Source organism: Arachis ipaensis, chromosome B10 (assembly GCF_059453495.1).
Source record: "Arachis ipaensis isolate K30076 ecotype BB chromosome B10, ASM5945349v1, whole genome shotgun sequence".
NCBI lineage: Eukaryota > Viridiplantae > Streptophyta > Magnoliopsida > Fabales > Fabaceae > Arachis > Arachis ipaensis.
In genome coordinates, this window is record NC_142435.1 from 128136177 (window position 1) to 128150683 (window position 14507).

The window sequence follows — 14507 nt, forward strand, 5'->3', positions numbered from 1 at the left end:
TGTATTCTTGAAGTTTTAAAGTGAATTTTTTTTAAAACAAGTTTTAGATTCCCTTCTTAAGAAATTTTAAATCGATTTTTCTTGCTTAAATGCATCCATAGCCATTCATTAAATTTGACAAAATTGTTCTGAAATTGGCATGCACTATCTTACATGAAGTTTTGAAAGTTTCCTTATTTAGCAGAAATTTGTCTGTTGCAACGCAATACTTATTTTCTTTACTGACCTATAAACAAATTTTACCTTGGAAATTTCTTTTCTAAATGGAGTTTGAATAAGAATCTTGAAATTTTATGTAGTTTAAAATTTTGCCCCCAACTTTCCTTCTTTTCCAACAAATTTCCCTCCAACTTTGTTGCGATTCCATTGTACAACTTTATTTAATTTAGTACCTAAATGTCTTTCGAGAATTGTGCAAAACTAATATGGTCTTAACGCAATTAACCTTCATTTTTCAAACCTCATTGCTTCTGATTTTGCGTTTCTATACATGGAAAACACAATTCCTCGATAAGCTTCGAACTCATTTTGCTACATCATACCTTATGGCGTTCTTTTGAGATTTTGTTTGGATCTTTCTAAATAAGTTGATTGATGCGTCCTTTGCCTAATTTTATCCACAACCAATTTTTAAATTTTTTTATGAGAATTGTTTTTACTTTTACATGTACCTCTCTACATGAACTTCAAAATTTCTTTATATGGTTAAACCTACATATTTGCAATATACATCTACTCTTTTACTGATTTATAGAAGATTTCACTTTTGATTCTTTATTTAAATGTAACTTGATTCTTACCAACTTTGTTGTCGTTTTTATGCTTATCTTTGTTGGTTATGTACCTAAATATCTTCCAAGACTCTTGAAGAAAGATTTTTGTTCTTGTTCCAAATAACCTTCTTTTACAACCCTCACATAACTCATTTCAGGTTGAATATGTTTTGATGTAACGCAAATATTTATACTCTTCATGGTTCTTCTGAAAAATGTTTAATTCATATCTTTTCTTTTTCAAAGGTAAAATAATTTCTCCTTAAGTTTTTCCGTTTCTCTGTGGACATGTTATTCGGTTATGTTCTTAAACATTCTCTTGAATTCGGTAAATGACGCCATTGACTTTGATCATTTTCCTCTTGTAAATCTTATACTTTGATTCAGCTTGATTTTAATTCTGACAAATGCAAAATTTTTCTCTCATTGTTTCCATTGAAGTTCTTTAAACTCTCAATGCGTCCACCTCTTATTCATAAACTACCATTTGAATCTTTCAGAACGTCTATCCTTGTCATTATACTTCTCATCATGAACCTTGTACTCTTTGATACCATATTGAAACTAATTGGGTACGACACCGAGACATAGACCTTTGAAAATGTTAAGTGCTCCTTTTAATTAGGCAGTTTGGGCTTTAATCATTTCTCTTCTGTAAAATCTCATACTTTCTCAGCTCAGTTTGAATTTTTTTTAAACTAATACGCTAGTTTTCTTGTTATTGATCCTATTGAATTTCGTTGAATTCAAGAGTTATCCTTGTAGCTGTCAATTGATTCCTTTTCGGCAATCTTCATTACTTGTTTATGCTGTTTACTTGCAATTTCATCCATTCTTTTAAATCATTTGAGTACTGTCCTCGTCGTTTGTTATTCCTTTCTAAAATCTTATGTCCTTCTAAGTAAATTCGAGGTTTGTTTTAATGTCACGTGCGATCTTAGATACGGTAAAGAATACGTTAGTTCTTAGAACACAGTTAGTGAACGCAGAAGGTGAAGCTTGTAAGTAAGTTACATTCTGGTAAGTGACATCAAAGGGAGTTGTGAAGCTTTGGTTCACGTGAAAGAGTTTGGTTGATATTAAACTTATGATTGGTAGTGAGTTTGTGAAATGATTGATGAGGTTGAGAATTATTAGATGCTTCGCTCGATAAAGTACAGTTAACAGTTGTGATAGTGAGCTATGATAAAACCCACGATACTGACACAATGTAACTTCTTCGTTTTGGACCTATCTTGTAACTTCCACTTTAAACCAAACTCTTTTCTTATATCTAAGTTTTATAGATTATCCAGTATTTGAAATTTTATATATATACCAAAACTTCTAGTTTTTTTAAAGTACTCAAAAGAAAAATATTAAAATTATGTAATATCCTATGTATTATTTTAATTTTCGAGGACGAAAATTTTTTGTAAGATAGGTAGGATGTAAGACCCAAAGATTTCAAAATTTTTTTATTATGAGCTAATTTCAAATTTTATTTATTTATTAGAGATATTTTATTTCTATAAATTATTTCAATAAAATTAATTAAAGCAGATTTTGATAAATAAATTAGATTTTTTTATCTTATATGTAATTATTGGATAATTTTCATATTTAAATTAGAAAATTTGGTCATTGTGAAATAATAAGAATTTTACACGATCTGGTTTAAATAATTGAGATTTGGAATTTAAAACTTTATTTTTTTATGAACAAAGAAAATTAAGCATATTATCTTGTACTTTAAATTAGACTACTTATTTAAAAATGATTTGTAATTTTGATGAATAAACAATATTTTTATATGTGATTATTGTTTGATTAAATTGGTTTTCAATTACTAAACTATCCTTAGTACAAAATTACCCTAACACTAAATCCCCAAATCAACCTACACTAACCCTAATTTCAAACACCCACAGTCTCCTATGTTTCCATCAGTGCCGCCACTCATTTTCTTTCTCCCCTCTTCATTGAGTTCACATACATCACCGAGAGAGAGAAAGAGATCTGAGAAGAAGAGAGAGAGCACTGACGGGAGAGGAAGACTGCGTAGCTCGCCACCGCCTCGCCATGGCTGCCGTTCCTGCACTGTCGCGTCGCGAGCAGAGAGAAAGAGAGGAGATCCGAGAGGAAAGGAAGAGAAGCTGTGCCGCCTCCTCGCGCCAGTCACCGTCGCTGTCGGTGATGAAGCTCGCCGTCACAGCTACTACTGTTCGCGCCGTCGTCGTCGCCGAAGGGAGCCAGCGTCGCTGTCGTCCATGGGTGAGGCAGATGAGAGAGTCCGTGGGGAGAGAAAGAGGTTGTTCGCGTTCGGCCGCCGCTGCTAGAAGAATGGCTGCCCCTGCCGATCTGCCCGCCGCCATTTATGCTTACTGCGGCATCGCCGGAGCTCCACGCCGCCGCCACTGCCACCAGAAACCGCCACTGAGGCCTAAGTCTGTTTGGTAAGCTCTAATCTTGCCTTATATCTTCTTTTCTGGTAAGTTGGTCCTACCATGAGTTGTTACTGAGGTTGTTTGCGTTAGGTTATACAGTCACCGTTACTGGTTGAGTGGCTACGCCGTGGTGTTTATAGCTGCCGTCACAGTCACCGCCCGAATGCCCTGGAATTTCTGTTGTCTTGCCCCAATTTTTTCACTTTTACACGCTAACCTACCTTGGTTTCATTTATCTGTTTGTTCTGGTTTTAATTCCATTTTAGTTTCGGTGTCGTCTTGAACTTTCAGTGTTGTTCCTACATTTGATTTCATCAAATTCGAATCCTGCTGCAACCATTGTCATTACTGTAGAAAAATTGACGCTGCTGCAAATTAGGAAGAAAAGAGGATTGTCGCGTTTAAATTCCACGATTTTGGCTAATCGAGGTAGGGTTTTTCTTAAAATCTATTTTACATTACAGAGTTGTGATAAATAGATATTGATATAAAAAGATATACTTCTGTGACTATATTTGTCTTGTGGATGTGATGGTTTGTTGGACTGGATTATTGGGTGCTTAATTGCGGGAGTGGTGTATTGTTGTTGATAAAAACCGGTTTGAAACGTTATTTACTTGTTTATTATGAAAGGTGGATTTTCTTGGTTTTGGAGTTTACTTGGTAATATAAATGAATCAATTTTGGAAATAATTTGAGATATGAAAATAAATTGATTCTGAGAGTAGTTTGATTTTGAGTTGGTCTGATTTTTATAAATGATTTAATATTTGAGCTGATTTGATTTTAAAAAGAATTTTACTGTTGGAATTGGTTTGATTTGAAAATAATTTGATATTGGAACTGGTTCAACTCTGGAAAATGTTTGAGATTTGGAAATGATTGAGAAAAGGTTTGAGAAATATTTGGATGGGACCCGAAAAGGGTGGCAGTGTCCGAGTTTTAGAGGAGATGCTGCCGAAATTTTAAGTTTTTTTTGAAGTAATTAATTAAAAATATTTGTTTTTAAACATTATATATTTTAAGATTGATTTATTTTTCAAAGAAAGAATTATGTTTTGAATTGGGATTTTTAATAGACGAAATGGAAAGAAGGATGATGAGGATTTTCTTTGAAATATGGTTTTTGAATGAATTTGGAAAGGAGATTTGGATTGGTGAATGATTATGATGTTGAGAATGTTGAAAATGTTGAGAAATCGATTGAGAATGTTGAGATATGATTTTTGAATTATTCATATGGATTAGGAATTTGAATTATCTGAGATACGAGGTTCCCTGGATAAAGTACCATGGCTTGCCACCACGTGTACCAGGTTGAAAACTCGATACTCTGTTGACCCTACGACGTAAGTGTGACCGGGCACTATATAAATTCCCGGGAATGTAACCCCCATTGAGCAATATTGATTATTTGAGAAAAAGCTATGCATAGACTCTTGGGAATGCACGTCGGGGGACAGTCTAAGTATTTTCAGACTTGTCGGGTTGGCTGGATAATCGACAGATGAGCCTCATCAGCCATAGGACAGGCATGTATCATATGCATTTGTTTTCCTTTCTTGGGTTTGAACGTGTTTTGTTGTGCCTAATTGTTAAACTGTTCTTAACTGCTACCTGAACTATTTGCTGTAACTGCTACCTAAACCTGTGCTTTCCTTGTCTGTTTTGCCTGTGTTTGTCCTGGTGTGCTACTTTTGAGAATGAGCTTTGGTGCTGAATTAATGATTGTGTTAATTGATTGCGTGGTTGGTCTATGATTGAAATTTTCTTATTAGAAAGGAAAGGTTTCGGATTTCTAAAAGATTAAACATTATTTCTTTGAAAAAGTTTTGAGCGATTACCTATTGGTTTTTAAAAGATTCATAAGGCAATGATAATAACTGAGCTTGAAAACAGTTTTCTTGTTAAATATCTTCTTATGACAACTTTGAAACTCCGTGGTGAGACCGTGTGGTTAGGTTCTCACCCCCTACAGCTTTACCTTTTCAGAAACCGGATGAAGAAGCATTATGAAGAGTTATACTGCGTTGGTTTATTTGTTGTTGTATTAATTAGATTATTTTCTTCCTTCGTCTTTGTTATTACAATTTTTGTAAGAGGAATAGGAGTTGTATGTTTTATATGTATATTATATTATAAGATATTATGTAAGGATTCTTGTATATGAATCTATGCCTACTTGTTTTTTTTAAGATAAAGTATTTATTTTTCAGTTTTCAAAGAAATTAGCAATACAGTGTCGAGTCACAGGCTCCCATTTTAATATTAAATATATAAAGTAGTCATAATACTTCTTGCTATCAGAGTGGCATAGCCGGAAGCGTGACATTCTAGTTGTGAGGGTGTTACAGTTTGAGCTGCAGATTCTGTTGTGCATCATCTGGGGGTTCTTGAAGGTTTGGATCAATAAGCTCAGTCTGCATGCACCTTTCCTCTTCACCTTCTGAATGTATATCTTTGAAGATATGAAAGACCAGTTGCTCATTATGCACTCTAAGCACTAATTCACCCACTTCTACATCAATTAGAGCTCTTCCAGTGGCTAAGAATGGCCTTCCTAGAATTATAGAGGCATTCTCATCCTCCCCCGTGTCAAGAATCACAAAATCTGCTGGGACTGGGAGGAAGAACTTACCCACTTTGACCAAGATATTCTCCACTAATCCATATGCAGACTTTATAGATTTGTCTGCCATCTATAATGCTATCCTTGTGGTTTGTGCCTCTTGGATTTGCAACTTCTTCATCACAGACAAGGGCATTAAATTGATGCTTGCTCCCAGATCACATAACGCTTTCTCAAAGGTTGTGCTCCCAATGGTGCATGGAATTTGAAAGCTCCCTAGATCTGGCATCTTCCTTGGCAAGTTATTCTAAATGATGGCACTACATTCCTTAGTTAGGACCACTGTCTCATCTCGCTTCAAAGGCTTCTTCTTTGACAACAACTCCTTCATGAATTTAACATAGAGAGGCATTTACTCCAAAACCTCAGCAAAAGGAATATTGATTTGTAAATTTCTGAAAACTTCCAAGAACTTTAAAAACTGCTTGTCCTTGGTCTCCTTTTGAAGTCTTTGAGGAATAGCATCTTGGGCTTGTACTCAGGAGCTTTAGGCAATGTAGAATGAGTGTCAAGAGAGACTGGGAAGGGGTTGTCTGCACGCCTAGGAGGGGCGTGTACCACTGTGTTTTCAGTCTGCTCTGGAGTTTCGTACTTGCCACTTGTCCACTTATCAAGGTGATAACCTTGCATTCATCTCTTGGATTCACCACTGTATCACCAGGAAATATACTTGGAGGCCTCTCAGGTATTTGCTTGCTCAACTAGCCTACTTGCACCTCCAAGTTTCTGATGGAAGCTCTAGTTTCTTGCATAAAACTATTCAGTAATGCTTCCCAATCAGTGTTCTTCTGGGTTGAGAATTTGCCTACTGAGGTGGTTGTTATTGATGAAACTGAAACTGGCGGTTATTATGATTATTCTGCTGAAAACCGCCCTGAGAATTATTGTTAAAATTATGTGATCCCTGAGGTTGCTCTCTCCACCCAAAATTTGGGTGATTTCTCCACCCCTGATTATAGGTCTTAGAGTATGGATCATTATTGGGATTTCTAGGAGCATTCCGCATGTAATTAACCTGTTCAGAAGAAGTTTGAGTATAACCATAATTCTCACTTTGCATGAACTACCAGTCATGTCATAAGGGACCTCTTGAGGTGCAGTCTGAGTGTTGACAGCTGAAACCTGCATCCCACTCAATTGTTGAGTAAGCACATTCATCTGCTGAGACAAATTTTGTTCTGAGCAAGAAGAGCATCAAAAGCTTCTACTTCCATAATGCTTTTCTTCTGAGGAGTCCCAGAATTCATAGGATTCCTGTTATGAGTATAAGTATTGATTGTTAGCAACCAACTCAATAAGCTCAGAAGTCTCCTCTGGTGTCTTCTTCATGTGCAATGAACTACCTAAAGAATGATCTAAACACATCTTGGACATTTCACATAAGCCCTCATAGAAGATATCCAGCTGAGTCTATTTAGAAAATATGTCCAGAGGGCATTGCCTAGTCAGTAGCTTGAATCTCTCCCAAGCTTCGTAAAGGGTCTCACCATCTTTCTGTCTGAAGGTCTGAACGTCTACCCTCAGCTTAGTTAGCTTTTATGGTGGGAAAAATTTAGTCAAAAATCTAGTGACCACCTAATCCCAAGTATCTAGGCTCTCCTTGGGTTGAGAATCTAACCATAGCTTTGCTCTATCCCTCACAAAAAATGGGAAGAGCATGAGTTTGTATACCTCAGGATTCACTTTGTTAGTCTTCACAGTATCACAAATCTGTAGGAAATTAGAAATAAACTGATTTGGGTCTTCATGAGGAAGTCTATGATACTGACAATTTTGTTGCACAAGAGTGACTAGCTGTGGCTTCAGTTCAAAGTTGTTTGCAGCTATAGGAGGCACCACAATACTTTTGCCATAAAGATCTGCATTAGGAGCAGTGTATGACCCAAGCACTCTTCTAGGTTGCTCATTCTCATTCAGATTTTCCATATTGGCATTCACAGCACGATTCTGATCCATGGTGGAGTCTGCAGCTTCCCTTTCAAGGGTTTCACTCAGATTTTCACTAGCCTTGTAAAGTCTAGCTTATTGCAAATGCCGCCTCAAAGTCCTTTCAGGTTTAGGATCAAAATATGGAAGGGGTTCCTTGTCCCTGTTCCTGCTCATAAACAAACAGAAAACAAGAAAAAAAGGTGGAAATCTCTACGTCAGAGTGCAGAGAATTTCCAGTCAAGTAACCTATGTAAAAGAAATAAAATAAAGCAACTAAATAATTTAAGAAATAAAATTCAAAAATTATAGCAAAACTAGGACAAAAAATTTTGAATTTTTTTTAGAAAAATGAATAGGAAAAATTAAAATAAAAATAACTAGGGGACACTAAACTTAATTTTAGAAATTACGGAAAAATAGTAGCTAAAAATTTCGAAAATTAAAGTGTAAAATTAAATAAAATTAAAGCTAAAATGCCTAATTTAAGCAATCAAACAACTAATAGTTGTCAATCACAGTCAATCCCCGGCAACGACGCTAAAAACTTGATGCGAAATTTATAACCCACAAACTAACCGGCAAGTGCACCGGGTCGTACCAAGTAATACCTCAGGTGAGTGAGGGTCTATCCCACGAGGATTGATGGATCAAGCAATAATGTTTGAGTGATTGGCTTAGTCAGACAAACAGAAAATGGTGTTTGAGTGTTCAAAAACATTAACAGTAAATTCAGAAAATTAATAAAGCAAACAGTAAACAGGTTGTGAAATATATGGAGAAAACAGTTAAGGTTTCAGAGATATTTATTTTCCGTATTGACTTTTCTTACTAACTATTTTAATCATGCAAGATTCAATTCATGGCAAACTATATGCGACTAAACCCTAATTCCTTAGACCTTTTTAGTCTTCTCTAACCTTCATCAACTGCCAATTCCTTGGTCACTTAATTCCAATTAGAGGGTGAAGTTCAATTCTAATTTATATACCACAAAAACCCTAATTATCCAAATATAAGAGGATTATATGTTACGTATCCCATTAAGTCTAGATAATTAGAAATTTAGGAGAAATTATTTTCAATCTGTTGTTCAAGTAAAGAGCTTTTCCAAGTTATACAAGAACTCAATTAGAACAAGGGTCATACTTCCATTCCACCCAGATTTATAAGATAAAGAACGAAAACAATTCTTGAAATAGAAATCAGTACATGAATTAAAATAGAAAAATAATAGTATTAATCCATACAATAGACAGAGCTCCTAACCTTAACAGTGGAGGTTTAGTTGCTCATGGTTCAGAGAAAAAAACTAGAATTCTGTAAAACTGTAAATTGCGGAATGAGGTAAAGAGAAGAGATCGAGCTAAGCCCGAAGGGCTGATTCTTTTCCCTTTTATATCTAATCCTAATTAATGTAAATTATATTTCCTAAAACTAAATAATATCTTTTTTTATTTTAAAATAAAATAAAATTTAATCAAAATTAATTTAATTTGTCTCGTGCAGCCTTGTATGCGAATGGGGACCACTTGAGTTGCAAAGGTTGGCGCCAAACTTGGAGGATCCAAGTTTGGCTTCAACCCAACCGAAAGCTTCCCTTTGGTTCTCTTTGGCTGGTGCCAAACTTGAGTATCCTCAAGTTTGGCTTCAAGTCACCCGCATGCACTCCTTGAAAACTCCTTGCTGGCGCCAAACTTGAGTATCCTCAAGTTTGGTACTCAAGTTTGGCTTCAAGTCGTACGTGAATCATTCCTCAAGTTCCTTAGTTGGCGCCAAACTTGAGGTTTCTCAAGTTTGGCTTTAGCCAACCCGTGTGCAATCTTTAATTCTTCTCAGTTGGCGCTAAACTTGAGGTATCTCAAGTTTGGCTTCAACTCATCAGCAAGCACCCCTTGGATTCTTGAGTGTGGTGCCAAACTTGAAGTATCTCAAGTTTGGCGCCGTGAAGGCCGAATGAAATGGAAGAAAATGGTATACTATTATATATCGTTAGAAAGCTCTAAAAGTTAGCTTTCTAATGCCTCTAGAATCATGTCAATTGGACTTTTGTAGCTCAGGTTATTTCTGTTTGAGTGCAAGGAGGTTGGGGTTGACAACATCATTCGCTTTCTTCCTTTTCTGCTACAAAACTCCATCAAATCCATCCGAATGCTACCTGAAATAAATAGAAATTGCAAACAACTCAAAGTAGCATTCATAATGGCTAAAGGTAATTAAATATTGATTAAACTCAACAATTTGAATGCAAATTCACTATGAAAAGATAGGAAAGATGCTCACGCATCACCTAACCTCTGCGCGATCCCATCGCCTCCACCTACCTGACCTCCTTAGCACCAAACAATCAAAGATATATACAAATAAGTAATACACAGTTAATATTCATGTATAGCAAGTAATTCAAGAAGCAAGTAGGCATATTATACATTTAGGCAAATTGCAAGTAATCAAAGCAAACAAGCACATAAGAGATGCATATGATGAATGCCTGTCCTATTGGCTCGTGATATCACTTGTCGGTCCATGAATGCCAATCCGACATATCCTTTCAGATGTCGCCTTTCTGCCACGTCCGAGGGTATAGTCCCTGGCACGCTTTTGTATCATTCCGAGGATATAGTGCCTGTCACACTCTTGCGGCAGAGAAGGAAAACAACAATAACATATGGTTCATCATAAATCATTCTAGGGACATAGTGACCGACACACTATCATTCCAAGGATATAGTTTCTGGCACACTGTCCACATCCAACAAGTCCATCAACCTCAAATCATCATTAGTCATCACCGTTTTCTCATCTCAATACGCTTTCAATTCTCAAGTCTCAACATTCCAAGGATATAGTGCATGTCACACTCTCCTTTAATATCCATCAAGCTCTTCATAACCATCATCAGTTCTTAATTCCACAAGTTACCATCCACTCACAAGTTTTCAAACCATTGCCAATAAAATATTTCGCTAGTTCACCCACAACTTCAGAAACCTAAGTCTTTGTCTTCTAAACTCATACATAAAATTACCAATTTAGCTCACTAACCTATCTCTATTAGTCTTAAGGTCTAATTACTAGTTAGCAATCTTAAACAGTAGATAAAGAAGTTTGGAAAGCTAGATAACCCTTGAAAAGCGAAGAAAAATCATTTTCCAGCAAAACAGGGTTTGTGCGTACGCACACCTCTACTATGCATACACATAGAGTTAAAAAAAGTATGTCCGCGTACTCATACAATACGTCCGCGTACGCATACAAGAAAATTAGACCATTTTGCATACGCATGCATAGGGCCGCGTACGCATGAGATCCTGGCAGAGACGCACGCCCGTGTATGGGGGTGCCCGCGTACGCATGCCATCCCAAATTTGCAAAATTCTGTAAGGTTGCAGAAATCAATTTTAAACACCAAACTTTAAACGTTCATAACTTTCTCTACAAAATTCTATTTTTTTCAAACTTTATATCAATTTAAAGATCCTTAAATGAACTTTGATTTAAGATAACTTTCAACCAATTTTGAAAATAGAAGCTCAAGTTATGATCTATCAAAGTTCACCAAAAACTGGTTTTTACCAAATTCAACAAAATTCTCTAGTTTCTAAAACTTCAAATCCAAACCAAAACAAATACACACAAAACCAACACAAAGCCTCATACCAACATTTCTCAACCATCTCTCATCATTCACTATTAAAACCATTTAATCCTCACTAACTTACTTAGATTTTTATCAACCTCCTCGCTTCCTCAACTCAATCAAAATCAAAGCTTACCATCACCACCAATTGTTAACAACACCAACCACAATATTCCATACTCATTATCATCATTAACATTCATAATCAAACATAAACAATCACCATCCCAATCCATCAAAATCATCACAAACATCAATAATCATCAAATATCATCAACACCAATAATCCCCAACAATCACCATCACCCACAAAAATCAATAACTACCAACAATTCACATCAATCCATCATCATATTAGGATCCACCACAATCATACTTCAACATATACATTTTTCTCAATCTCCATCCTCATGCATATACCACAAACATAGTTCAAACAACCACATATCCAATTCAATCCTATCCTATGGTTTACTAGCCTAAGTTTCCAGAAACATTACATATTACATAAAGAAAACCGAAATCATACCTTGGCCGATTCCTATACAACTCAAAACACCAAGCTCAAATTCAAAGCTCCAAAACCATCAAGCTCACTCTAACAAACACCATACCTCAATCTAACATCATATAACATACAAAAACATCACTAGGGCTAACCCAAAATATCAAACCACAAGAGTTTGAAGAGACTTACCTTACCCAATGAGATTAGGAAAAAACCAAATAATATTCTAAGGGAAAGTATGAGGAACCAATGTATATAATATACAATGTGTACAATGAGAATTAAATTAAAATTAAAATTAAATTATAATCAATTAATTAATTTTTAATAGTTTTTAATTTAAAATTTAAAACAAAAAAATTCCCATCAGTTACCTAAACATACTCAAAAACTACCTCTGCCTCTCTCTCCCCATTTATTGTTATCTAACCCTAATTTATTGGCACCGTTCATCCAAGGATTCTCTTTCCCCTAAAACCACCACCGTCACCCTCGGCAATCATTCCACTCACTGGCAATAGAAGCTCCGCCACCGTCAACCATCGTCGGCCCCCGTAGCCCCTTCCCAGCGCGTCTGTCTCTCCCTCACCGGCAGTAAAAGTCGCCGAGGGCCCCATTCATCCCCGTCCGGCGTCGACCTCTCAGCAATCGCGTGGCCAGTTTTATTCGTGCGTCCCCAGTTCGGCAAGAAGCCCCCGCACCCAACGGCGTCGCTGTCCTCCTCAACGCAAATGTACGTCGTCGCACAGCTTCTTAGTGGCGTCGCCGTCACTTCCAAAATCCCCATATCGACGGAGCTCTCCACCCTCATCGGTGCATCAAAAGGTTAGGTGGTGACTACGAGTTTGAATTTTGATGTGTTAATTGATTGTTCTGCTTCTGCATCAAAGTTGGATTGTGAAAAATTGGACTCTATTGAGCAGATTGTTGTTGTTGCTGGTTTACCTGGTTTTTCTATTTCAGCATTTCAAATTTTGTCAAATGTTGGCTTAGTTAGTACAGTAATGATTTCATATGGATGATTACTTTACTACGTATGCGGATGGTTGGTTTTCATTCTAGAGATTTCTGTTTTTTTATGCTAAGTAATTGATTTTTTTGCATCGTATGCTCTATGGATTGTGAGTTTGTTGAACACTTGAGCACATAGTTAGTTGCACACAGGTTACTGATTGTTTTCTTAAATTGTTTAGATTGGTGATTGGAAAATTTGGCTGAGTTACTTGATTGCTATGCTTGTGTACACAATGGTTAAATTTTTAAATATTAGACTTATGTCAACAGATTGTGGATGTGGCTGGTTTCCTTATGTTACATCTTCTTCAGTGCCATTGTGGGGTTAGTCATCAATATATATCAAATTCTATTTCTTAACATGATTGGAGTGAATGAATGAATGAATAGTTTTGCTTGTAGGGCATCAGTGACACAATATTTCTTCCTGCTGGGGATCCAATATACTTCTGCTACCTTTGCTTGTGCATTCATCAACATGGTGCCTGTGATCACATTCATTATGGTATTACCATTTAGGTATATACATATGCACACGTCACCTTAATTACACATAATTATATTTGTTATATTATCTTTGTTTTCTTTAATCTATCATGCAGTCACCTTCACTTCTTTGTATATATTATTGAATAATCATTGTATGTTGATTCTTTCATTGTACTACAGGTTAGAGAGTGTGAACATCAAGTGCAAGAGTGGGAGAGCAAAGATTCTTGGGACATTGGTGTGCATAGGGGGTGCATTGTTGTTGACACTCTATAAAGGAAAGCCCTTGTTTAACTATGCTTCTGCAACTTCTATAGAAAAGACAGGAACAAGTAGTAGTAGTGGAAGATGGACCATTGGTGTTGTGGCTTTGATTCTTGGAACACTGTTTTGTCATCTTGGTACATAGTACAGTTAAGCATAAGCAAGAGGTTCCCATGTCAATACTCAAGCACAGCCTTGATGATCTTCTTTGGAGCCATTCAAGCAGCTTTCATAAGCTTGTCCATTCAACACCATGATTTCTCCATTTGGGTTCTCAATGGAAAGCTTCCAATAATTGTTGTTCTGTTCTTTGTGAGTCACTAAAGGAGATGTTCATTTTACTATAATTGCAAATGGTTATTTTCATTCTAAAGTGGATGATTATTTTAAGTATACCATTTGTAGTATAATTTATTACCTTGTTGTGTTGATATAAACAAAAAATTAAAAGAAAAACTAAAATAGACCGGATGTTCATTTTACTAGGTAAGCCGATGGTTATTTGCATTGTAATTTAGATGTTTGTTTGATTTGGATTAGTTTTAACATAATTTTTCTGGATTAAAAGACTTTATTAAAAAATATTCTGGACCCATGTCTTGTCCTTTCTTCTAGTACAAAATTTGATCCCTTCACACCTAGCATCTTATATATATGTTCTATATATAAATAAACTAATTAAACATCACATATAAGAAAATTAATTTCTTTATATAGTATGTTCATAATAAAATTAAAGTAAGTCATATATGCGATAGTAAATATCTAACTTGAACTTCTTCAAGTAAATCAATGGTTAATGTTCCAAAAAATTAAACAAGTTGGTATTTTGCATATT

General features: G+C 35.8%; 1 protein-coding gene across 1 annotated transcript; it reads left to right on the forward strand.

Annotated features, from left to right (window-relative positions):
* The first annotated feature begins 12633 nt into the window (after positions 1–12633).
* LOC107620858 (WAT1-related protein At4g01440-like) lies at positions 12634–14151 on the forward strand. The gene is made up of 5 exons (XM_021114653.2): positions 12634–12727; positions 12866–12903; positions 13173–13240; positions 13319–13435; positions 13586–14151. The coding sequence occupies exons 1-5, from the start codon at positions 12634–12636 to the stop codon at positions 13812–13814; spliced, it is 546 nt and encodes a 181-aa protein (XP_020970312.2). The 3' UTR covers positions 13815–14151.
* Positions 14152–14507: the final 356 nt, after the last annotated feature.